This window comes from Accipiter gentilis, chromosome 33, assembly GCF_929443795.1.
Source record: "Accipiter gentilis chromosome 33, bAccGen1.1, whole genome shotgun sequence".
NCBI lineage: Eukaryota > Metazoa > Chordata > Aves > Accipitriformes > Accipitridae > Astur > Astur gentilis.
In genome coordinates, this window is record NC_064912.1 from 12,656,812 (window position 1) to 12,681,418 (window position 24,607).

Consider the following 24,607-nt stretch of genomic DNA (forward strand, 5'->3'; position numbering starts at 1 on the left):
GCGCGGAGGCTGCGGCCGGCGGAGAGCGCCGCGCTCTCACTGGGCTGCGCCGCCGCCCGGCGGCTCCAACCGCCGCCGCCATTGGTCGGCGTGGGAGGCGGAGCGACGGGTGCGCCACGGCGGGGCGGGCCGGGGGGCGGGGGCTGCGCCCGGCCCCGGCGGAGCGGCGCGGCCTGGGGCTGCGGGGTGAGGGGCTCCGGCGGGCCGGGCCCGGCCCTGCGGTCAGGCTGCGGGCTGAGAGAGCAGGGATTACAGCCAGAGTACGGAAACAGCCTTTGCCTGGAACTAGGTTTACTCTTGATGCATCAGTAGGTGTCTCGCCTGAGGTACAAGGAAGGAGGCGGCCTCCGCTGTCACGACCGGTAGCTGTCACGACCGGTGGCGGTGTGGTGGCGGCACTGTAGCAGTCCTTCCCAGGAGGACACCAAGGTGCCGCTTCACGTTTATTGCAGGTCACCACTGTGACTCGCCCGGCTGCAAAATGGTAACCTCCCTTTGGAAGCGCTTGCTTATGAATCTCGGGTTTTGCCATCGCATTGCGCTTCATTCTGAAGGGAGTCAGAAGGTCTAACGAGATAGGCAAGAACTGCCATGCCTGTCTGTTCAAATAACCAGACACGAAAGAGGCCTGCCAACAAGAAGTATCTCGGCTCTTCGTGTATGTCAAAGGCGCGGTGAAGGAGGGCAGAAAAGCAGTCGTCTTTCATTTCAGGCCTTTTTCGAAGGGAACTGGCAGATCCGTTGTGAATCCAGCCTGAGGAGTTTCTAGTTGCTGGTTAAAGAGACTACACCTGCCGTGCTCTTGCTCTGCGGCCTGTAGGTTCAGGTGGTTTTGATGTGCAGAGGGTTGCAGTTCGGAGGGTTGATGTATGCATAAAATTCTCTAGAATGATGCCTGTGTGACGCAAAACCATCCCGTCTGGGTCGGTTCCTTCTGAGCCCCAGGGACGCTTGAGTCACGCTGCTGTGGTTTGGTCCCTTGACCTGATTGGTGCCTACAACACAGAATTTTTGCTCCCCAGTAGTGTTTTGATGATTTGATCATTGTAGCAAAACATTTTTATGCAGACCAAGCACTGTTTAAATCCTAGGAAATTCGTTTTGCAAGATTTGTAGCGGTTGTGACTCTGATACATTTGAAGTGTATTCAATCCAGTTGCCATTTTAAGCGGGTGGAAACAAGGCTTTCGTTGTTTTCCATGGGAACTGGATTGCAGAAGAATTTAAGGAGCATTTTCTGGGGTTTTCTCACATGTTGGATTTTGAACCACAGTCCTGTAATCCTACAGGATGGCAGCATGAATGATTGATTATGCGAGGAGTTTGCATGATAAGTCATTTACAACAAGTACAGTTTTCTCATGCTTATTTTAAGGAGGACCTTACATATGAAACCAAATTAATGCTCTCCATAACACTGGCAGCACGTAACTTTTTTTTGTGGTCTGTACCCAGCTAACGAGTATGCTGGCTCTGCTATCTCTGTATTTGATGCAGAAGTTAGGAATGAATTGATCCCTTATGAAAACTCTTGCTTGCTTTGAGTGCCCGATGCTGAGCCCTGCTTTGTTCAGTTGCTGTTGTTGCAGTAGAGACTTCTATTCTGTAAGGAGCTAACAAGGCAAAGGTCTTGCAAAAGCAAACAGCTAAATGTAAACAGATTTTCATTTTGCTATCTGTTTGAACAGTGGATTTGCTGTATAATCCTGGGGCACTGGGTTAATGTGAACCTCTCTTCCAGTCTGTGGCCTGTGAAGGGTGCACCCCAAGTCTTCCCTGAATGGGGCTCTGAGGCCTTGCAAAAGAGAGAGAAAACATCCAGCTATCCTTTCCTACTTCTGTCCTCCAGCCCCGTGGTTTCTGTGTGACACAGGAGGAAGGAGTTATCTTCAGTGACCCAGGTCTCACTCGGTTAAGGTTGCTAGCCCTTGTCGCCAGTGGAGATTTCCCTCAGTTTTGCCCATACTTGTAGCTGTCTAAATACAACCTGCAGTGTACCATGGCAAAGCCACGGTTTGTATTGAAAATGCAGTTAGGGGAGGTCTACCCCTGTGACTGGGACAAATCCCTGAGCTAGGCAAGGCTGGAGCGCTCTGAAATTAACTTTGTGAGTTTTAAAATCTCTTGTTATTACGAAAGATTTTGCTCTGTCCAAAGCATAGTCGAGATATTTTAAATCCTGTTTCACTGTTTTGCGACCTTTGTCCTAACACAGTTGGAGATGGTTTGTACAGGTAGCTTCCCTATGGTCAGCTCTTCCATGCTTTCCCAAATCTCACTTCTTTAAAAGGGGTTTTTTTCCTCGTCACTTGACATTCATTTTAGGGAAGTATCTTTCCCCGAATGAGGAAGTATTGCATTGCATTTGTGCTTTAAGATTTTTCTTTCAAAAACCTCATGTAATATTTATACCACTACAGTTACAGTAAGCGAAAGCTTTCCTCAGAGTAGGAGCCATCTTTAAATGTCACCGCAAACCGTGAGCACTGCCCCTTCCAGATGAGTCAGGCACTGCAAACTGGAGGGAGGAGACGGAAAGCAAGAGGGCAGGGATCCTCTCACCATCATGTGATGCTGGCACTGGCTTGGATTTCAGGTCATGTTGTCTGTGTCCCTGTGTGTTTCAAGAATTCCTTTGCTTCTGAGGCAAATTGTTTAATCTCTTTCCTTTTTTAATGTTTTTTTTCCCCCCCTCTTCCTATGAAATTGGGGCTAAACCTTCCCTACTGCACAGGAGCGCTATCATGGCAGTTGCTCAGAGTTTGCCATGGCAATAGGGGCCGCGTTGGTACCTGTAGTGAAGGACCAGCCTGTGCATATTTCAAAAGCAAAAGATTTGGTGAATCAGACAGCTGTAGGGATGAAGGTATGGAGGGAAGAGGCCAGAGTTTTAACTGTGAGGAAAGACATTTAAGATCCTTTCAGCATCTGGCCTGAGCTGTCCAGCCATCGAGACCTTGGATTCAGAAGCAGCTGAGCCTGGTGAAAGCGCTGCTGAACTCCTTCCTTTAGTTTACAGCAGCATTCCCCCTTGCTTTCCTCTTCCTTCCCTTAGTGCCCGTTTAACTTTTGTGTTTCCTCAATCCATGTGAGTTTTCTTCTGCTTTTTCCTCAATCTCTTTTCAAAAACTTTCCCTCCTTTTACAACATTCCCATTCTGTGCCACCACCCCCAGAGCGCTCTTTTTCCGTTAAGACTCAAGTGTGGCTCTTCCCAGTGGGGATGTAAGAGTTTGCAGAAGTCACTGTGGAACGCAGCACTATTTCATGCCGATTTTTGCTTTTTCCTCAGGCTGGGGGTTCAGTGTAAATGCAAAGGCACACGCATACACTATATATATATACACACACATATGTACACGTGGACACACACTGACGCTTTCTGTCTTCCCGGAGCTCAGCTGCAGTCGTTTGGCTACTACATGATTCGAAGCGGCTCTCGGCGTTGTTGCAGGCGCAGAACCGATGACCTTCCGCACCCCTCTTTCTGTCAACGCTCTGGGGGTCTTCCCGGGTCGAGCAGACCCTCCAGCTACCGCCGGACCAAGCCAGTAACGAGTCCGTCCTCGTCCTGCTCGGGCCGCCGGTTTCCAGCGGGGGAGAGGCGCCCTTGAAGGAAAGCCATGCTAAGGAGGGCACGTTAAAAATCCACCGTCGGCTCGAGTAACGAACAACCTGCAGGCCCGGCGGGGACTCGAGGCAGCGGGCTGCCGCCTGTCCCGCTGCCGGCTGCTCCCGCCTCCATACCCGGGCAGTACGAGGAGCACGGCGCCCTCCCAGCGCGGGCGGCGGGTCCACGGCCCTGCTGCAGCCACCACGGCGGGGGGGGGGGGGGGGGAGAAGAAGGGGGAAGGCGAGGCGGTAGCCGGGGTGCCGCCGCCGGCCGCTCCGTGCGGCGGGGGTGCGCGGGCAGGCGGCGGCGCGGCCCCTTTAAGGCCGAGGCTTCCCTGCGCTTCTCGGCGAGTCACCCCGCGCCGCTGGGGAGCGGCGTCACGTGGGGCGCAGTCTTGTGACCGGCCGCGAAGCGCAGCAGGCGGGGCCGCCCGCGAGGTGCGGGGAGGGAGGGAGCGGGGGGGGGGGGGGAGTGGGAGTGGGAGTGTGTGTGTGTGTGGGGGGGGGCGCCTCGGGGAGGGGCCGCCCGCGCGCCAGGGGCCGCTCACCCGCTCCCTCAACCGCCGGTCCCTCGCGCCCGGCCCCGAATGCGCGGGGCGCCGCCGCCTGGGCGCTCGCGCCGCCGCTGAGCTCCGGCGCCCCCGGGCGGGGCGGAGGGGCGGCGCCCGCCAAGTTGGGCGCTGAGGCGAGGGCGCCGCTTCCTCTTCGCCCTCACGGCCCTCGCCGCGCCGATCGGCTCGGCTCGGCTCCGCTCCGCGGGCAGGCAGCGCCGCCGCCGCCCCCCCCCCCCCCTCCCAGCATGGACAACAAGCCCCTGCTGCAGGAGCGGCCCCCCGCCTACAGCCCCGCCGCCCAGGGCGCGGGCTACGACTACGGGCAGAGCAACTACGGCGCCATCCCCGCCCCGCAGCCCGGCTTCCAGCCGCCCCCGCCCTACCCCTACCCGGGCGCCGCGGCTGCCGCAGGTGGGTCTGAGGCGGCGGGGGAGGGCTGGCCGCCAGCTCGGGGCGGGAGCGGGGTGGGGGGAAGGCGAGGGCTCCCCGGCGTGTGGAGGAGAGCGCCTGAGGGAGCTCCGCGCTCCCCAGCCCTGGGACGGGGGGCGGCTCTGGAGAGGCTCCCCCAACCGCTTCCCCCCTCCTCATCCTCCTCCTTCTCCCCCCCGGGGACGGGAGCGGGGGCGGCGCTGGCGGTGCCCCGGGGGCCGCAGGCCGGCCGCGGGCTCTGGAGAAGGGCCGTGGCCTGCGTCGCGGAGGGGCTGCCCGGGGAGAGCGGGGGAAACTCTTGAGCCTCCCTCGCGTGGGGCTTCCCCGTCAGGAGCGAGGCGGTTGGATCGTCTCGGGTTTCACGCCGAAAACCAGCGCAGGGAGGAGGGTGCGCAGGGGATCCAGGTGTTCCAAGCGCCGCCTCCCTTTCCCCTCCTTCCCTGGGTGCCTCTGAGGTGTAACGTCGTGTTTTGCCCTCCCCAAAATACCGACTGAGTTCGCAGACATCCCTCAGATGTGCGGCGTTTCTGCCCCAAAACAATGGCGAAGAGGCACAGCTGCGCTAGCAGTAAAACAGACCCCAAACTTGCACTGTTCTTTGCATGCGCTTCACTGTACTCTGGTTAATGTTTGTTTTTTTCTGATACACTTCAGTAGTCTCGGAGAGACTTAAGCAGGTGAGTAGATACAGTACTGTTGTTAACTGAATTAATACTAACCTCCGTCAAAGAAAGAAGTAGCCTCTCGGGAAAGACTGTAGAGTTAAGGGAAAGCTTAAAAATTACAAAAAATATGCACAGCAGACACAGACCCCAGTCATCAAGCACTGGGTTGAATCTTGAGGCCGTAGCTTGTTTTTCTGCTAATAACTTGGAGCTTATTTGCCTACAGTACAAATATTACTGATTATTTTCAGTTTAAGTAGTGAGGTTGGTGCATTTTACAGTTGCATAACTTGATTCAAGAAAATCTGAGAACTGTGCCCTGGGAGAGAAGCTCAAATTAGGTTATACCTGGGCAAAGTGTACCTTGACTGTACAATCACACTGTATACATCTAACCATCCCTTTAAAAAGCTTTCTTTTTTTTTTTTTTTTTTTTTAAATGTTAATGCAGTAGTTAAAGACTTGTGTTTTCTAACTACAACTGTTAAAACGACACATTCACTAGCTACCAACATGGGTTTTCTGGAAGTTTGTGGTTTGTTTTTTTGTTCTGGGTTTGTTTTTTTTTCTTTTTTTTTTTCCCCCTGTGCTATGCAACCTGCTTCATTTCCACTTGCATCTTATCACTCCTACCTCTCTCTCCAGTTATAAACTTAATATGTGGAAGTTAAGCTGGGCTGGAAACCAGAAGATTTATTCTGTTGCAACTAGTTTGTCTGCTGGAGTGGGACATACCTGATACGTAACATCCAGCAGTGAAAGCTGTGGTCATTGTTTGTTTAAACTGTTTTTCCCTGTTGCTCAAACAGCATTGAAACAAATTCTCAAAGTTAATTATTAGGTCAGTGTCCTTTTTAGATGGTTAAATTGTGCTAGATACTTGGGTTTATGAAGTGGCTTTGCTATTAGATGTGCCGAGTAGCGTGTTCCAACTCTGATTTTGATAGAGCTTCTTAAAGTGCTCAGTCAAGACTACATTTCTGTTTGTTTTTTTCCATGTTCTGTTTCCATACTTTTAAATTATCATCATTGTTCTTTGTGCCATACATGTAGGTGATTGAGGTTTTTTTCTTATTTTAGGGTATGCTGTTCCTCCACCGACATCACAGCCAAACTATTCGAGCACGTACACCATTATTCAACAGCCTGCTACCACCACTTCTGTAGTAGTAGTTGGTGGCTGTCCTGCTTGCAGGTAAAATAGCTCTCTAGTTGAGAAACAAACTAAGTCTTGGGGTTTATTTTTAAATTACAAGCATCCATATAGTTCCTTGTTTTTCCGTAGTTTTTCTTTGCGTGTGTCTATTAGAATTGAATGGATTGAAAAAGCACTAAAATTTAGCAGTGGAGTACTTTAATTTATGTAGGATGCGCTTGTCCTAATGGGCTCGTGACAACCACTATAATTAATACAATAGACTTTGTATATAAACATGAATCTGTTCTTTATAATGGAGGAAGATCTGTAAGTGGTATTTTTAATGAAAAGGCACTTCAGCAACAGATGTAAAGGGGTCAGTTCTTGGGGGAGAGGATGACGGGAAGTCCTTTCTGATGTGTTTATGACTGGTGATAGTGAGTAGCATGATTTTATTGTGAAACTTTCTGTAATCTTTGACCACAGTCACTTCTGGTTATCTGGCAGTCCTGTGGAAAGGGCTTCTGCTGCTGTGGTTTGTGTCCCCATTCCCAACATTCAGACTGTGCAAAACCAGGCAGGGTGATTGTCAGTATTGGCTGGAAACCTCAGTATCCTATGGCTTTAAAAGATCTCTTACTTTAAAAGTAATTTTCCTGCAGAAGAACAGGGATATTAATAGATTTGATTCAGTATTAATCTGATGAAGTGGTGAAAACCAGAAAAAGTGGTCAGCTGTTAGCTGGAGTTGCAACAAAAGAACAACTTCCCCCTTGGAGATCAGCAGTCATAAAAAAAGGGAAGGAGGCAGTCTGTTTCCACATCCGTGCTGTAAGTCAGCCGTAGTCCCTTTGCACTTCTTGGTCCTTCTCATCCCAGGATATTAACTAATGGGTGAGGGCAGCCAGATTGCTGCTGGTGCAGTTCAAACACTGGTGTGCCTGGCCAACTCTGACTCAAATGCAAAATCATTCCCCTTGTGAATGTGTAGGCAACAGACTTGCTAGAATAACTGAAATGATACCAGGTTTCAGTGTGATGAATTTGATAGTCATAGTGTCAGAGGCTGTCCCCCAGATGTCTTTTGTTTTTGTTAGAATTGGTGTTTGAGAGTCAGTACCTGCCTTCAAAGGTGGATTCAAATACCTTGCATTGCTATGTAAAAACAGGTGCCTGCTGAAACGCCACTAGTTAAGGCTGAAAAACCTGTACCAGCTAGAGCTATTGATCTAGAAGTTGCATGTTTTAAACAGTGAGGGAAAGTAACCACTGAGCTTTTCAGAGGATGTGGTAGATCCTGCCACCTGAGTAATTACATTAAAATGCTTATGCTTTAGCTCAACCAGAAGACAGGAAAAATGTTATGTGTTGCTTGGTAAAAGGCAGGCAATGTGTTTATACAGGCCTTCTGGCCCTAAACCCAGTAAATCTCAAAACCATTTTGCTATAGAAGTGGTCTTTGCAATTACTTAAGATTGGTAGACTCTTGCTCCTATTCTTAGGGTTTTTTTGGGGGGTGGGGTTTTTTTTGTTTTTTTTTTTTTCTCTTTCTTTTTTTCTGGAAGTTATTCTGGGATGTTCTAGGAGACACCTTTGAAATTATCATTTGCAACTTTAGCCAAATTTGGGAAAGTGAGTTATCTTTTGTAAGGTGTTTTTAACTGACCTCACTTGAATAGTTTTCTTAAGTCATCAGACTTGCTCTGCTGGAGGTACCTAGTGCTCTGTACATTGTAGACTCTTTCCTAAAGCAAAATACCCTCCACAAAAACCTTGTTTACTCTTGGATCCTCAGGTTTTGTTTTAGGCTGTGAAGAAAAAGAAAAAGTTGTGAGGAGAACTATGACATGTTGATTACTATGAGGCATAATACTGCACTGCTTAAACTGTAGGACTCTTCTCAGCACTTCTGAAATACTGTTAATCAGTGGTAATGGTGTGCCATAGTCGTCTTTGCGGTATCTCTCTGTTTTCTCCTAATTGTCTTTAGAGTAAGTGTCAAAGTGTCAGGATAGGAGAGCAAAATCTCAGATTGCTAGTCTTTTGACTAGTTAAGTAATAGATAGTCTGGTACTTCAAGAGAAAGGACACAGAGGCTGGGTGCAAAGTGTAATATTAGAAATACTCATGGGAACCTGAAAGGTCAGAGTTCATGTTCTGGAAGGTTACACTGGCTGCTTCTCCTAGAGAAAGAGCTCATAATCCTCTTTGACTTCTCAAGACCTTAAACATAGTTCTAATTTACTTCCTTGGCCTAGAAACCTGCCATACGAAGAATGTAACATGCAGCTACACTCTGAATGCACCACTGAGCAGAAAAGTTGTTGAAAGGGCATTGATAAACATAAAAAGCTATTAATGGCGCAAAACCCCCTTTGTTATTAAACTGCCAAGTCAGTCATCCTGTTACTGTTCTGATTTGATGCTGTGCATTATCGTTAGAGAAGCCAGTCTGCTTTAGACCATGAGGAAAAAGCCTCTGGCACAGCCTTGTGGCTGTGGAATAATGTAACTGATAGAGTAGGCTGAAGTCCATCGAGAGGATTTCCATCATTAGAAATACAAACCAGTCTTTTGCACTATGGTGTGTATGAATGTTTTTAATAGAAATCAAAACCATTTCCAACTTAAACTATATGGCGTTGAGGAGAAATACGCAGTATTGGTCTGTTATTTGGGTAGGAGTCTATTTTATTGCAGTCACGAATGATCTTGGGATTAAAAAGCTAGCTACAGTACAATCGATCTTTAGGCTTGATTTATGATATGAAGTCATAAAAAGTACTCCAGAAGTAGCCGCTCTACAAGTAGGTAGTACGCCTGTGGTCACTATGTAATTGCTTTTTTCTTCTGTCTCTGAAGCATTGCTGCATCTGAGGGATGACTCTCATGTCTTGCAAGCTGTACCTCTTGCTTAGAGTTATTCATTAGTCAGATTATCCTCATTCATCATTGGTCAGTGTTGCTTTCTAATTACAGACTTCAGTATTAATGTATGTTCCATCCTTCCTTGCATTAGTAAAATATCTTGGGTGGTTGTAGTCCTGTTGTCTGTCTTAGTGTGAGTTCTCCCAACACTGCTGTACAGACAATTAAACTGAGTTGCAGAGTCTTGTCAGCTTTATTGCTTGTAGTTGACATCTAAGGATCGGCCAAGTCCTGCTTTTAAACTATTTTATGTTCCCAAGTACAGATTGAGTCATTACAGCCACTAACTTTCGAGATCCAGCCATGTAATTGTCTTTTTAGCTTGAAGAATGCAGTCTGGCTGCTTCTCATTTGGTCACTTTCATTTTCTTTTTCTCCATCTTGTGATGTTGGGTAAAACAAACTCCAGAAGAATGTTTGCTTTCCTATTACTTAACAGAAGAAAGATCCCTTTAAAAGTTGTGAAACCATCTCTTGATCTGATGTTTGCAAAAGATGGTTCTTTCAAAATCTGGTACAGAGCCTGTGATGAGCCTTGTTGGGTTTTTATTTTCCTGTTTAACAAGTATTCAGTTGCTTGGAAGAAAGGGTGAGGGAAAGGACATAATGCCGCTGCATTGTGGCAGCTTTCTCTTCTGACAGTTACAAAACATCTGCTTGAGAAGTATTATAGTGGATCCCAAATTATAATAACACTCAAGCTTCTTCCAGGACTGGAAGATGAGGCAAGTTTGTTTATTCTCAGATCCCTTACAGCCTTCTCCCTGGCACAGTTTTTTGGGTTTTTTTTTTGGTTTGGGTTTTTTTTTTGGGTGGTGGTGGTGGGTTTTGTGTTTTGTTTTGTTTTTTGTTTGTTTTGTTTTACTTGACAAAGTAGTAAGTTCTCAGGTTTTATTTGAAATTTTGTTTTCTTCAATTAAGTGCATGTCTCCTGAGAGAATAGACTGGGAAAATTGCATCTAGGTGATCAAATCCTTCAAAATTTCAGTCTTCTGGCTTTACTTTGGTTATTTCAATCACAAATACTGTGTGGTTTGATAGAAGGCTGTTCAGGATAGAGGTTTTCTGTAGTTATTAACAACAACTATATTTAAAATTCATGTAAATATTCTTAATATAATAATATGTACTGGTTAAATATGTAAGGAATTACAAAAAAAAAAAAAAAGACCTAGCTATTTAGAGAGCATGTCTGATATTCTGGGGAAAACCTGCAGATTTTCAGTTTCTAACAGCAGGCTGACGTGTTGGAGAGCCTTTTGAGTCTTGCGAGTGGAGCCAACTTTGAAATACCTTTCCAAGAGTGCTATCAAGAGGAATAGATAGAATAGCTATAATAGTGCAGCAGCTCCCGACATTGGTTTTTGTCACAAAGTTGATCAGCCTGTGTTGGGCATCGGTGTAGCTTACTTACACTACAGTATGCAGCTTTCTGTAAACGTATGCTGTTCAGGCAGACTGGGGCATTCATCCCTGCTGTGTGGTAATTTGGTGGCTGGAGCAGTTAGGGCATGAAATTCAGCAATAACTTATGCACATAATTGCAAAGAAGGCAGCCTTGATACAGCAGACTTGAGCAGATGCCACGAGTCTGCCATTTGGAATTACTGACAGGATAGCGGTAACTTTTTTTTTTCCCCCCTCAGCCTAACAGCAGAGGCACGCAGCTGCTTAGCAGGAAGTCTGTTACCTAAGCCCAGAAGAGAGGAGGTGGTAAGCCTGTTAACAGGGTCCCAAGTGAGAACAGCATACCTCTTGCTGTTTCTGAGGATTTTAGTTCTACTGGTCTGAACCGATTTGTGGACAATAATCAAAACACGTTTTTCTAATAATTGAGACTCTATGCAATTAATGAGGTAAAGCAGGAATGTATTCCCTAATGGGACCATATAAAAATGATAATTTGGTCCCTAATGCCCCGTCTGCCACTGGGCCTGAGTTGATAGCTTTTTTTTTTTATTATTAGTGTCACCACTTGTCATGGGGTCTGTATTCTGGTAATTAGGATTTCTTTGTAGCAATGAGTTGCTACGGGTGAGAGGAGGAAAATGGTCTTGTTTGTTGGTAACCAGAGGTGATACTGATCTGGCTGTGTATGCAGATAAGCGAGGAAAAACCACACCAGGTGTCAGTCTAGTTTGTCATGGATAGATGTCCGCCAACTACAGAGAATTTTAACTGGCATGCTTAGCCTCGCTTGTGAGGCTAGGCTGTTGGTGTGAAGCCATGAAGATTGTCTCAATTAGTGTGGTCTCAGAACTGGAATTAAAGCAGTGGTGCTACTACATTAGAGAAGGCTGGTGATTTATAGGCATTTCAGGAAAGACAACTAGATACAGGCTGTTCCCCATTGCCAGAATTTCTGTGGCTCTGCTGCCAGCCCTCTGTATAGGAAGTGGGGCCTAAAGCATAAGGAAGCTCAGATAAATCTGCAAATACTGTGGTGTCTCTTACTTGAAGGTGACTTTTAAAGATAATTGCATTTACATATATGTACGCCTTGTGTTGAGGAGGGCAAGCCAGTGGCTATGTATAGATTTGGGCTCCTTTCTGTGAATACAGATCAACATCCATTCAATATGCCTTGAAGCTGAGGCTAGAGGAGCTGGCATCTCTCTTCATGGAAATTAAAACTGTAAGGGTCCCGTGCTTACTCAGTTGCATATATAATTGTCAATTCTTTTTCTTCTGCTGCTTGCAGGTGAGAGATAAATATGCTTAACCTGGCTGCCGCTATTGCATTAGCTAGGACAGACATAAAGAAAAGCTAGCTATGTTTGGTTTTATGTTCAAAATTAAAGATTTGGTGTGCAGCTTCCAAAGTCTGTGCTTGTCACTGGTCTCATGTTTCCATTGAAATCTAAAGTTAAAGACTTAACCAGCCTCAGTGCCAGGAGAGATGGCATACTGATTTGAAAATTCCACTTGCTTGATCAGTGAGGGAGTATCTGTAGAAGGCAGCTGGAGACACCCTTAAGTGAAGTGCAGTTTCTTTTCAGGTGTTGCAGTGCTCTTTGTACAGCCAAACTGTCTCTGATTAGCTGGTGTGACCTTTTGAATTTATTTGTAAGGGATGAAAAATGCTGATAAGCATGCATTTAAATACTGTGATGCAGTGTTAAGTCTAAAAATGCACGTGTCAAATTGTACTGATGCCGTGTTCGCAGATCTCACTATTGGCCCTCTGATCTTGAGCATTTGACTTAAGATATTAATGTTTTAAGACTGATTTTCAAGAAGGGGATTGTCTGAAAAGTAATTTGGTTTTAAATACTTGTCAGTGGGAATAATTGACCTTAGTTACGGAGTTGGCAGCTGCAGTTATAGCTTAAATCCAAGATGCTGCTTGCTGTATAAATAAACCTTTCCACTTTATTTTTAGATTGGGAGTGGTGCAGTTACAATCAGCTTTTATGTGGTTTATGCTGTAGAACAAAATTTATGTTTGTTTACATTAATTAATCTAACAGTTTGAATATGGAGTCTCTAATTACTCTGCAGCTCAGGTAAGATATACACAAGAAAAACCAAAAATTATGAATATTCTCCGTTATAAAAAGTATTTTTTTCCCTCCTTCTAGATTTAGTAACTGGCTAAGCAGTGATTGGATAAGTGTTCATCTAAAATTAGGTGGTGACACAAATCGACAGAAGCCAAAAAGTGTTTGTGTAGCTAATGCTGTAGTAGTAATCACACTGCTATAGACGAGATAGGAACTGGCTCTGAAATAACAGGTATGTTATGGTGGAGGTCATGCAGATACAGTTCTGGTAAGCTTTCCAAATGAGTGTCACTTGCAGCTGACTTGGTCTGCTGCTTGGCTGTACTGTGCCTGGTCTTCCTCTGTCGCTGACCCAGCAGTGCTTCCTGTGGCTTGCTTTGTCCCTTGCTGGTCCTTTTCCCTGGGTCTGGTGTTGAATATGGATGGCATTTTTTTTTTTTAATTGGCATTTTGCATTACCACAAAACACTTCTTGAATAACTCTGTTTAGGGGGAAGGGAGTTTAAAATAAATTCTATTTAAAGTGTCAGGGACATCTGCTGAGCAATAGACTTGGGCCTTGCAAGCTGATTAAGAGGGTTAATTGATTCTAATGGGTTAGACAGCAGCCATCCATGCTTGGGTTTGCAGCTACTCGGGGCTGACCAGAAGTACCCTGATTGATCCCTCTATAATGTTTAATTAGTGAGTTTATTCTTTAAGGTCAGATCAAAATTAGGCTGCTTATACTCTTAACTGAACACACTGGCTTACTTGTCACAAAGGTAGACCTCAGGGCAGGAACTGAATATGGAATTACTAAGAGACAAGAAGAAGATTTAAAAACACTAACAAAGCAAGAGTTGAATGGCTGCAGGAGGGGAATGCTCAGTGTGTGTGAATGAAAAAGATGGCATTAGTGTAATAGCAAAACAAGGCAGGAAATACGATAGCCTTAAAGTGCTGTGTACTGCACTTAATATGTCTTTTCCAGAGTAATGTTATTTTTGGTGTCATTGAAATGCCTGGAAAAGGGACTTTGCCTTTCTTGGATAGATCTGTAGTACCAAAACCTGCCTAAATCTTTAATTACTTAGAAGCATTGAGATTGTGTCTGAGCCTCTCAGTGCATATAGTACATTACTAGGTTAACCTGTGAAGGGGGAAAAGTAGAGGCCTCACCTCCTGAGCTTCTACTGCCAATTTTTATTTGGTCTGAGGGTGCTCAGCATTTCATGGATTTTCACAAATACAAATTGCCATATTCAACTTTTGCATCCAGGTTTGCCAGTTTTGGTTGAACCTTAGTGTCTTTTCTATCCCTGTATCTGTAACCAGTCTGGCGCTCTGAACAGTTTTGAATCACTTTGCGTTTCAGTCCTATTAGCAGATTCTTCCCAGGAGATGGCACTTCTCATAGCACATCTTTTCCCTGGTGAATGAAGTCAAGGGTATGAGAGCCTTGTTTACTGATTCCATTCTTTAACTGCAGTCTAATTTTGAGGGTCACTTGCAGTGTAATTTTACAGTTGTAGTGTCCAGATATGCCCTAGGCAAAGAGGTTGTACAGCAAAGAAATTACGCTAAAACTTTCCTGTTAACCTTAAGCCATTCTACCTAACCCCGCCTCATACACAATAATATGCTTAGGTAGGACAGCTAGTTGGAAATCTCTGGAAGCAAGGGTTAATATGAGGCTCTTCAACTCTGCTTTAAAAGTCAGTCTAATAAAAGCATCTCTGCTTGGGTTAGCATGCTCTGAACTTGACCTAGCAAGCAGATTTTGACTTTTGGGGCACAGGCTAATGGTGTAACAACTGGTTTGGGATTAGGACTTGGAAGGTGGGTAGGAAGGGTAAATTAATGGGAGCTACATTTGCTTTACTATTTTTCCTTCCTTTTGACTCTCTCTCATTAACCCACTTTTTTTTTTTAAATGAGGAACAAAGCTGTATACAGTGAATAATCCAGAGTATATGGGAAAAGCTTACTTCATCATATGCCACTGTATGATATTTGCCTTTTTTTCTAGTAGTGACAGTGACTGCTGTTCCATTTATAATTTTTCAATAACTCCTTCCATATTTCTTTCCCCATCAGTATTATCCCCTCTGACCATTTTCCCCAGTGATATTTCACTTTGCTGGGGAATCCTCTGTGGTAAGAGGGGAAGGGAAGCAGGCACCGCTCCCATGGGCTGATGGGAATCCTGGTGTAAAGTTCTTTGTAGCAGAACACTAGACACAGACTAAAAAGAAGTATTAACCAAGCTGAGCAAATCTACCACCTGTAGTTTCTCCAAGTGCTGTTTGCTGAGGTGATGCAGGGCAAGTGCTGTGAGTCAGTGACTAATGCACCAAGACAAGGGTGAGTTTTTGCTTTGCAGCAGAAATGGCCTGGCTCCTTCTTGTCTGCTGGCATATAGTGTAATTTGTCAGCACTTTTGGTGTAGAAGTAGAAATGCATTGCATGCCAGGTGGGGTGTGTGACACCTTTCTCTCTGACCCTCATAAATCCACTGGACATATTTGTCATCAAGCCAGCAGAAGTGTAAAGGCTAACTGATGGCACACAAAACTCTGCTCATCATTCCCACAAGAAATGCTTGTGGTATCAGCTGGACAGATGTAGGCATTGCCAAACCTGACCTACAAAAGAGAACTCTGGTAAACTGTATCACAAAGGCAGTAGTGCTGTTTCCAAGAAACTTGCTCTTGCTGCTGCTAAGTGTGTTTGTAGTACACGGTCAGTATTAAAACTTGTTGTAGAAATACCAGAAATGAAAGTGGGATTCTGTGTGTTAAGTCCATATGTTCTGCAAGTCTGCAACTCATTGTGGTGAGAATTGGTAATTTGAATCAAACACAAAACCCTGGCAGGTAAGCTGGACCAACTCTGGTATGGCAGTCTGTTTAGGTGTCGTCGGTGGAGACTGTCATATCCTTTTGGAGATGTAAAGAAATCTATAAAGAAGAAAGTTCCACTGTTACCTTATGCTTGATTCCTTAAACATCACTTTTGCTTCAGTTGGAGAACAGATACTGCTGATACTGCAACCACTGTACGAAGTACTCCAGTAAATGTTAGGGGTTTTTTAGTACTTCTAGTATTAACAATAGTATCTGGGGGTGACATGCCAGAACCAGTGTCCTTTACAACATGTGCTGAATATGGCAATTCCATCCTGGAGAAAGGTGGTTTTATGAATTTGGGCAGTACCATGGATACTTTTAAAGTATTATTTATTTAGGCCAATGTGATATCTGGATTTGTGATCTCATGATAGAGGTATGGGAATTGGAGCTAAAAGGTACTGGAGAGAGGTGTGAAACTTTTTCCATGTTTGAGGAAGGTTTCCTGAAGTGCTTTGGAGCTGTGGGAAAAAATGGTGGTACCTACACCACTGAAACTAACTCTACAAAACATGTTCCAGTTCTGGGAAAAGCGGTAGGATCTGAAATCCTGGAGAGTTTGCTGTAAAAGCAGAACATTTCTGCAGAGCTGATCTCTCATTGTTCTTATCTCTCTGGACACACAGATGTTAATGTTCAAGAGTAATCTTACATTGTTGTGGCAAAATAAAGCACTTGCACTGATAGATGGAGCTCTGGTAGTATGCATGCCTGACTTACAAGGAATAGAGGGGTAATGTTATGCTGAGTTCGTAGGAGCGGCCACAATGAACAGCACAGGCTACGAAAGTCTGAGTTTTGGGACACTTGTGTGCTTAGACTAGAATCTATGTGGTGATTTGAGCATTAGTCTACATCTTTTCAGTTGTTGCCTTAAAGGAGTGTTATTTGAGGATATGAAATTACAAAACTACTGCTGTGATCAACTGTACCCTGACAATACCTTTATACCAAATTGTCCTGGTTTTAGCTGGGATAGAGTTAATTTTCTTTCTAGTAGCTGGTATAGTGTTATGGATTCGGTAAAGTTGACTTCTATCATAAGGACTCTAAACGGAAATAAAGTAAGTTAGTTCATCAAAAGGAGGGGACTGATGTTGAAAGCTTCAGGTGAACATGAAGTTGCATAAGCAGCAGAATATGAACAACACTTTGAAAAGCCTTTGGTGGCTTATGATGGTTGAGGGGAAGGAGTATGGTTCTTAAGTTTAAGCAAGTTGTAATGTTTTAGCCAATTGCAGTAAGGAGACTGTCTCGAGTCTGCATCTTCCTTCCTTCACTCTATTTACATGTACAATAGGTTGTCTGTGACTGCTCTGTAGAGAAACAACAGCTTGTTGACCTTGGGACCTTGCTTGTAGCATGTATTTCAAGGTCACTTAGCTCTGTTGACTTTCACTGTACCAGGGCATCTAAGAGGACACATCTTGTTCAAGTGTTTTGCTAAACTCCAAATTTTGATGACTTAGTATAGCTGCTCAAATTTCTGGAGTCTTGAATATTCAGGCTTTACTGTCTATCTTAATTTTGGGGGATGTTTTAGATACAGCACTTCAGAAAGAAGTCAGGGACTGAAATTCAGGTAAATTTCTGCTGTCACAGAATTGTGCTGAAACAGAATTTCTCATGTAGGGTGGTCATTCAGTTATGACTCAGCTGGAGCCAAATGACATCAATAGTAGGTTCTTCTACAGTTCTAAAAGGACATCAGTTTTTGGAAGTAGAAACCAGGAACACCTCCTGAGGGTTATTTTAATAGTGAAGTGTGTTTGGCCTTTGGACTTTTCTAGCTACCAGAAATAAACTTGTTAAACAGCTTATGACAGTAGTGCTATGCCTCTGAGCTGTTCTGGTGACTTAGGAAGTCTGAATGTGAGTAGTTAGCACAGTCCTGTACACACTTACTTAACTGGCACCTTCCACAACAAGGTGCTGACATTTGAAGTACTCTTTCACTGTAAATCTCCAGTTAATTTTTTTTTTAAGTCCTCCTTATCCTGCTAAATTCGTCAGAGCCCTGAATGCCCAGCGCACCTATCCCTTTGCATGTTAATTACATTGACTTGCACTCTCTGAAGAAAGATAGGCCAGCACATCTCAGCGAATGTGCTGGCAACTGCAGGAACCAGACATTGTCAAGTTGTGTATTGATTTGAAGTAACAGATTGAAACAAACCTATTTCATCTTGCTGTCTGCAATGGTTTTAACTTGCTTAGTGAAAGCATGAGCTGGATGTTTCACCAAAAGCCCTTAACCAGCATTACACAATTCTGTGCCCATTCGAACCTTTCTCTTAGGAAGAAGCTGAGAAAAAGCACCAAATCATCAGATCAAAACATTCAGAAAACAAGGATTATTTTTTCTGAAAGAGCTCTAGTGCACATATACTGTGGGAGAGTTGAGGTTGAACAAACTGAGAGGGTTCACCCCAGGACAATTGTGGAAACTAGGTAGGCAAACCATATGACACAAGTGAGACTGCTGCCTGTTGTAAAAGACCTAAAAAGCTGAGAAATGGGAGTTGTTTGGTGTGCAATAACCAGTATAACAACACTAGTGCAGTTAAGTCTTTAGCACTGTATCATTCCAGAAAAGTCAGTAAATTATTTTAAAAGCAGGCTTCTTTTCATTTTTATGAGAGTAAACGTTAGTGTCACTGAAGTTTAGTTCTAGAAAACTGTATCCTTGCCTATATGAAAAAGCTTGACCCCAAGAAGGGCTAGCAAGGAGTAACATTTGATACTTCCTACTTTGTGATCCTTTATTCCTGTGTAGTTACTTGGCAAGTTTAGTTGAGCTCGGATGCAAGAATACAGGAGAAGAGCCATGACTTTCAGATTCTTTAGGGATCAGAGATGGCTGCAGAGGCACAGGCTTTCATGTTAAAGCTTTCCAAATTGAAAGTGTGTGTGACTTGTTCCCATGGTATAGCAGGTGCTACACCTGCGCATGTTCTTTGGTGTTCTTGCATTAACCAATATTTGGAGTTGATAGAAGTGCTCAGAGTTGTGGTAGCTATGTTTTGATCTAAGTACCAGTCCTGGATTGTAATGACAGAGAAATGGTTGCTGTCTGGAACTAAATAGCTAGTTTGAATTAAACCTTGTAGACTTCTTAACTACAGTCTGATCACCTACAACTTTCCTGTTTTTCTTTAAGTGGTATAATTCAAAATCTGCTGCTGCAAGCTATGAAAATAAATTTCTTTTAAAGGAAAAAAAACAAACCAAACCCAAAACCTCTTTTTACTTTATCTTGCTATATAAAACAAGTGTTTTTTAGCAGTGTGTTTTTTAGTGACTGCCAGATCACAAAGTGGTAACTTTGGGGCAAAGTTGGTGGGTGTCCTTGACTAAGTCTGTTTTCCATTTTTACAGGGTTGGCGTGTTGGAGGACACCTTCACCTGTCTTGGTGTTTTGTGTGCCATTGTATTCTTTCCAATTGGGATTCTGTTCTGTCTTGCACTGAGGCAGAGAAGATGCCCTAATTGTGGGGCAGCTTTTGGCTAAGGGGATGAACATGGATGTGCTTATGGAAGCTACAACTGTTAGCATACTCTTTCTAATGTAAATGTCATGTACAATCATTTTATTTGCTTCAGACCTGTTTTGTAAAGTGTGAAGAAATTTAGTCTCTTGCATGTAATTTAAACTTAATCTTTTATGAGCATGTGCATTGCAAAACATGAAAACCCAACTTGTTTTCCATGTTTAGTGGCACCTGTTGAAAACTAAATAAAACTGCTTTTCCTTTTGCAATCCTCAACTTGTGGCTGGATTATTAAGTATGTGACTAATGTGTCTGATTACATGTAGTCTGACAGTGGAGTTAGTAATCCTAGCTACAAAGAAAGATAAATATTTGCCAGAATCCTTTTTTTTTATCATAAGACTTGGTTTACAGCTGTACTTGTTTAAGCACATCAGAATTTTTTGAGGAAAGGGTTGCAAGTGCTGTGTGTGCTACCACTATGCTAGTGGACAGTCTCTGTCTTCTGAAGGCACTAGTAACAATAAACAGTAAATGCTCTATTTTAATTAGTGAAGGTTTTAGTTGTGGGGACACATATGACCTCCAAGGGCTGCAGTGGCAGTGTCCTATCTGCTGTAGCAGAAGCTTGTTAACATTGTGGAATTGGTATTAGTTCGCAGACACCAGTAACTTCTGTTGCAGTAGGGCACTTTTCTCTAGAAAGAGAGGCTGTGGCACTGCCAAGTTATGGGCTGTCCTGAGTAAAGATTTTTGCATTTCAGATTATTTCCTTCTGACACTATATTATTGAAAGCTTATACTGACTAGGCTGACTTTCCTCTAATATGCTTTAGAAAACTGGCTGAGGTATAAGTTACACTTCTGAAAAGTTGGTGTTTCAAAATGGGATAACGGATATTTTTGTGAGGTTCCATAGCAAATGAAGTGTCCTCAGCCTTGAACTTGAAAGGCAGTGTGAGAGAAAGACATAGAACGAGTGGACTCTACCTCTGCAGCCATTACATGCTCATATACTGTTTTTTGGTATCAAGTAACTGAAAGGCATTTCACAACTCGAATTCACTGTTTATAGTAACAGAAGCAGGCACAACAAAATGAATAACCATAGGATGCTGTAGGAAGCATGTACATATGTGAAGTAGAATGATTTAGAGTAAGGATTAAGCACTGGCAGTAGTCACAATACAGACTTCATACAGCAGGTGGGAAATATCGCCCAAACTGTACGGTGATTAAAGCAGCGTGGAGAGTCAGTTTCTAACATTCTAGGCTAATTTGTGAGATTATTATTACTGTAGGAAAACTCTTTTCAGACAAGCTAGCTCCCTTGGATTTAGAAGATCTGGGCCTGAGGTAACCAACTGTACAACTCTTTCTTGTGACTGAAGTTAAAAGGCATATTTCACTTAACCCGGATACTATACTATGCCAGCATTTAGGCCATTGCTAGGCTCCTTAACCAAAAATGTTCAAGCTTAATCTGTTTTTCTGTTGTGGAAGGCTGCAGTAATGGAATAACTTCAAAGGCAGCTTTTTATATTAGAATTTGAGGAAAAAATTCATGGCACTTTTATTATGACTTTTTACAAGACTAAAGCTTGACAACACATTTAAAAGAAGTAGTTATTGAATGTGTTGACATTACAACATCAGACTTAAACTAGGTTTATGTTAACACTTGAAACTTTGTACCTGAACATTAAGCAAAGCATTACAAATGGTCTATTCTTAAAGGATAAATATTTATTTATAATCTAGGGTGTCTGTCTTGAACAAAATAATGTATCATCACTTTATACAGGTAATTCTCTATTCTGGAATAAGGCAGTTGTTACATTGTTCTGTTTGGAAAAAAAATAATCATTTAGCAAGTGGCATATGCAGGCTTATATTTTAGAACTTACCATTGCAGTTTCCAAATAATGAATGCCAAAGATTCAGATTTGTGAGCTATTAGTTATACTGGTTTACTAGAGTATCCAAACTATCTCCAGTATTTTCACAATTCCTACTACAAAAAAAGGCATATTGTAAAATCAAGCCAAAGTACTCAAACATTAGCCCAAAGCAATTGCCTCATTAGAAAGTATAGGTTTAAAAAAAAAATCAGAAATCCATTCCAGTATGATTCTATTGTACAGTAATTACATTTAAATAAATTTTTAGAACAACTTTAGATAGTAATTGTCATTACTGAAAATGGTGTTTATAAGGAAGAAGTACATGTGTGTGGACTGTATATTCATCGAATAATTGGTGCTGATCTGTCATTTGTTACTGTTGGTCTGAGTTTCACAGTTGCAAAAGGATTTTCTCCACTGAAAAGAAATGCACAAAGTTACTAGAAGGCTTGCTGCAATACAAACCCAAATTTAAGCCATGCAGTTTCTTCATCCAAGTTGTCTGAAGACTAAGTTATGGATTTAGACTAAAGGATTCTGTGCAACTCTTAGTTTAACTTGAATTTTTAAAACAAGCTTATATATGAAGACTCACTTTGCAGTAGTCCAAAATTTGGGAAGTCAATACCCAGTTAGATCTGTATGTTTTTTTTAACAGCTCCCAGTCTTCAAAAGACTTTTGTTTATAACCTTCAAAGACATAGTTTAAGTCCTGCTCCCTGTCAAACTATTGGAGAAACACTTTTCTGAGAAGGGCCTAATGCAATGTATTTTACCTGATGCCACTCTTCAGAGAAGTACAACCAATTTTAGCCATAATGTTTTAACAATGCCTAGGAAAGTTCACAGAGTAATTAGGAAGAAATATCCTTATTCATCACAGAGTAATTTGGAAGAAACAGCCTTATTTCCCCTCACAATCAATCAATACAATAAATAAGCCAATATAAAAATCAACACAAGTAAATTAGTGTAAAAGCTTTAAGAAAAACCCCATACCTTAGAAAAGGTGGTTTTATAATGCCATTCATATCAGGTTTCTGTAAAAGAAAAAGAAGATATTTACTTAGATTTACAAAAACATGCTACAGGTGGTCTCACTAGGCTGCTAAGGAAAAGAGACCCTGTCATTCAAGCAGGCTAAAATATTTAGCTATTTAAAGTAATTATTGTATAGTTCAATTGAACTGTGGAGAGGTATAGAGGGGAGAATTATCTCAGAACATCAAAATTAGGAAGTTAAACTGCATTAGCATTTGTTGGTTTGGGTTTTTTTGTGTGGTACCCACCCCCCTGGTTTAAGATCGGTGATCACCTGATGTCTAGCTCAGCATTTTATAGGTTAAAATAGCAAACAAAATGTCACTGCAAAAGCCATCAACCAAAAGAAAAAGGACAGAACTACTTGCGGCACAAATATCATACCATATTGTTTCTATAAGCATAATTTATAAATTGCTAGTTGTCACAGCAAAATGCCAAAACTAGTCTTGGAGCAGATCTTACAGAGTGAACACAGTCAGTGCATCTGTAAAGTCATGAAGTTAAAAAAGGCAGCAGCCACATAATGACATATTTTAATATTAAAAGCCTGAAATGAGGGCAGATTTCTGATCAGTATCATGTAGAATTTTTTTATACAACCTACTGTGTTGAGCTATCATTGATTTACAAAGTACAAGTTCTGGTACCTCCTGTGACTTTTGTGAGTAGTGCTGGTGAATAAAAAAGGCAAGAAAACAGCTAATGGCATGTACATATATAATTTGTATTGTTCATATGGGAGTGATAAAAAAGGAGGAATAGTTTTGCATAGCTATTGCTAATATTTCCTTTTAATGAAACTGTCATGCCTAAGTGTACAATCTGAAAAGGCTTGGTTTTATAGCTACGGTTTGCACAGTACATCATTCCTGTGATGTTAAGCTAACCCAAAAGGTGGCAGTGTGGCTCTGGCACAGTGCTACTACAGGATGCAGTGTTTCAGGTGTGATAAAATGGAAAACTGATGCAAAACCCTTCACAAGCCTGTTGTGCTACATGGAAGTTTTGGCAAACAGTTCATTTCTACTCCCCCCTCCCCCCCAACTTTTAGTAATAATCATACTTAAAAATTACATATTTCAAACTGCAAACTAATTGCAGTGCTTCTAATATGTGTCAGATAAAGTTCCAAGTGAAAATTTGAATGTACATTCTTGCATGTAGAAGCAGGAATATGCAGTCACCTTTTATGTAGCAGCTTGACATGTACTAATCATTCAGTCTGTATGGCCATTTTGTTTTCAATACTTAAAATTTCACTGCTGAACAAAGAAAGGCCTGCAAGTCTTTCCTTATCAGGCACACCATCTATTGTACCAGGAGTTCCTAGCTGTTCCAGCACTCCTAGTTAGCCATACTAAAGACAGCAGCCCAGTACAGTGATACTGAGACAATTTAATGGGTTCAGTTATTTTTAAGTAAATGTGACTTACTATAGAGCTTGTCACAGGGCAAAAGAACTCGCTGTACTGCTTACTTGGCAATTTCCACAGGCCGGTATGTCTTTTAACTATTGCAAACATAATTACATTTGAAGGACATGTTGATCCCATAGGTCTCAACAGCTAGCCATGGAAGCAGCGAACCAATGTATAAATCTGACATAATTGTTAAGGCTCATTGCTTCTGTATCCAAAAATGAAAACCACAAATGTGTCAAAATATAGATGCTTGTCTTCATAATCATTTTAGAAGTTCCCAGATATTTGATTTGGAAGTGACTGAACACTAAAATTTAGATCTTATTTCTTGATACTCATTTCATGCTTTGGAAAAACTTTACTCCTCATAGAAAAACATTGTCCTAGAAACACAACATCACTGCACAAATTATATACTTCCTACACACGAAGGCTCATTAGTGATAAATACAACCACTTACTTGAATGTGGATTCAAATATGCTATATTCAAATATATATGCTAATATTAAGACTGTTCTGACAAAAAACCCAATCAGCTAATCTTTTAATAGGAATATTTAGATGAAAAAAATATCCCCAAACATTACTACTGTAGTCTAAATGGGGTAAGATCTAACCAGTCTGTGTCGAGCAACTTTCATCCTTTTCTTTATGAAAGGCTCTTAGGTCTGCTTCTAGTTCTTCATGCATTTTAAGGAACACAGATTTTCCTGGAATGGGAAGCACTAGCCTTTTTTCCCCTCCTTGCCAGAGAAAAGATACTTTCGTTTCAATTTCTGCATCTGCAAGAGGTATTTTGGCAGAAGTTAGCAGAAGTGCAACTCTTGTATCTATAGCTGCTCTCCTGAAATAGCTGTAGAGTGGCTTTACAAAGCCAAGTACAGCTGGAGGGAACAATTCTGAAAGGCCTGTATAGCTGAACCTCCAGCAACTTTTCACAATTTTTTTATTTGTAAAGTTGAGGTGACCTCTTCCTTTTTTTAAGAACTAGATACAAGTCTGTGATGTGATTACAAAAGTGATTTC

General features: G+C 42.6%; 2 protein-coding genes across 2 annotated transcripts in view; one reads left to right on the top strand and one right to left on the bottom strand.

Annotated features, from left to right (window-relative positions):
• The first annotated feature begins 4,234 nt into the window (after positions 1-4,234).
• On the top strand, positions 4,235-19,486 carry BRI3 (brain protein I3). Its single transcript, XM_049791141.1, has 3 exons — positions 4,235-4,576; positions 6,340-6,454; positions 19,098-19,486. Exons 1-3 carry the CDS (start codon positions 4,411-4,413, stop codon positions 19,228-19,230), a joined length of 414 nt encoding a protein of 137 aa, XP_049647098.1. The 5' UTR covers positions 4,235-4,410; the 3' UTR covers positions 19,231-19,486.
• Positions 19,487-20,664: 1,178 nt separating this feature from the next.
• BAIAP2L1 (BAR/IMD domain containing adaptor protein 2 like 1) overlaps positions 20,665-24,607 on the bottom strand; it is a 43,161-nt gene continuing 39,218 nt past the window's right edge. Inside the window, exons 13-14 of the mRNA XM_049791140.1 lie at positions 22,114-22,154; positions 20,665-21,531 (exon numbers count right to left, since the gene is read on the bottom strand). Coding sequence (XP_049647097.1) covers positions 21,456-21,531; positions 22,114-22,154 — 117 coding nt within the window. The 3' untranslated portion in view covers positions 20,665-21,455. The remainder of the gene's footprint in view (positions 21,532-22,113; positions 22,155-24,607) is intronic.

What these genes read in the sequence shown, in the direction of transcription:
- BRI3 (XM_049791141.1), top strand. Translation starts at nt 4,411, where the DNA reads ATGGACAACAAGCCCCTGCTGCAGGAGCGGCCCCCCGCCTACAGCCCC. An exon ending in GGGCGCCGCGGCTGCCGCAG is followed by an intron (nt 4,577 to 6,339) that starts GTGGGTCTGAGG and finishes TTCTTATTTTAG; the next exon opens with GGTATGCTGTTCCTCCACCG. An exon ending in GGTGGCTGTCCTGCTTGCAG is followed by an intron (nt 6,455 to 19,097) that starts GTAAAATAGCTC and finishes CCATTTTTACAG; the next exon opens with GGTTGGCGTGTTGGAGGACA.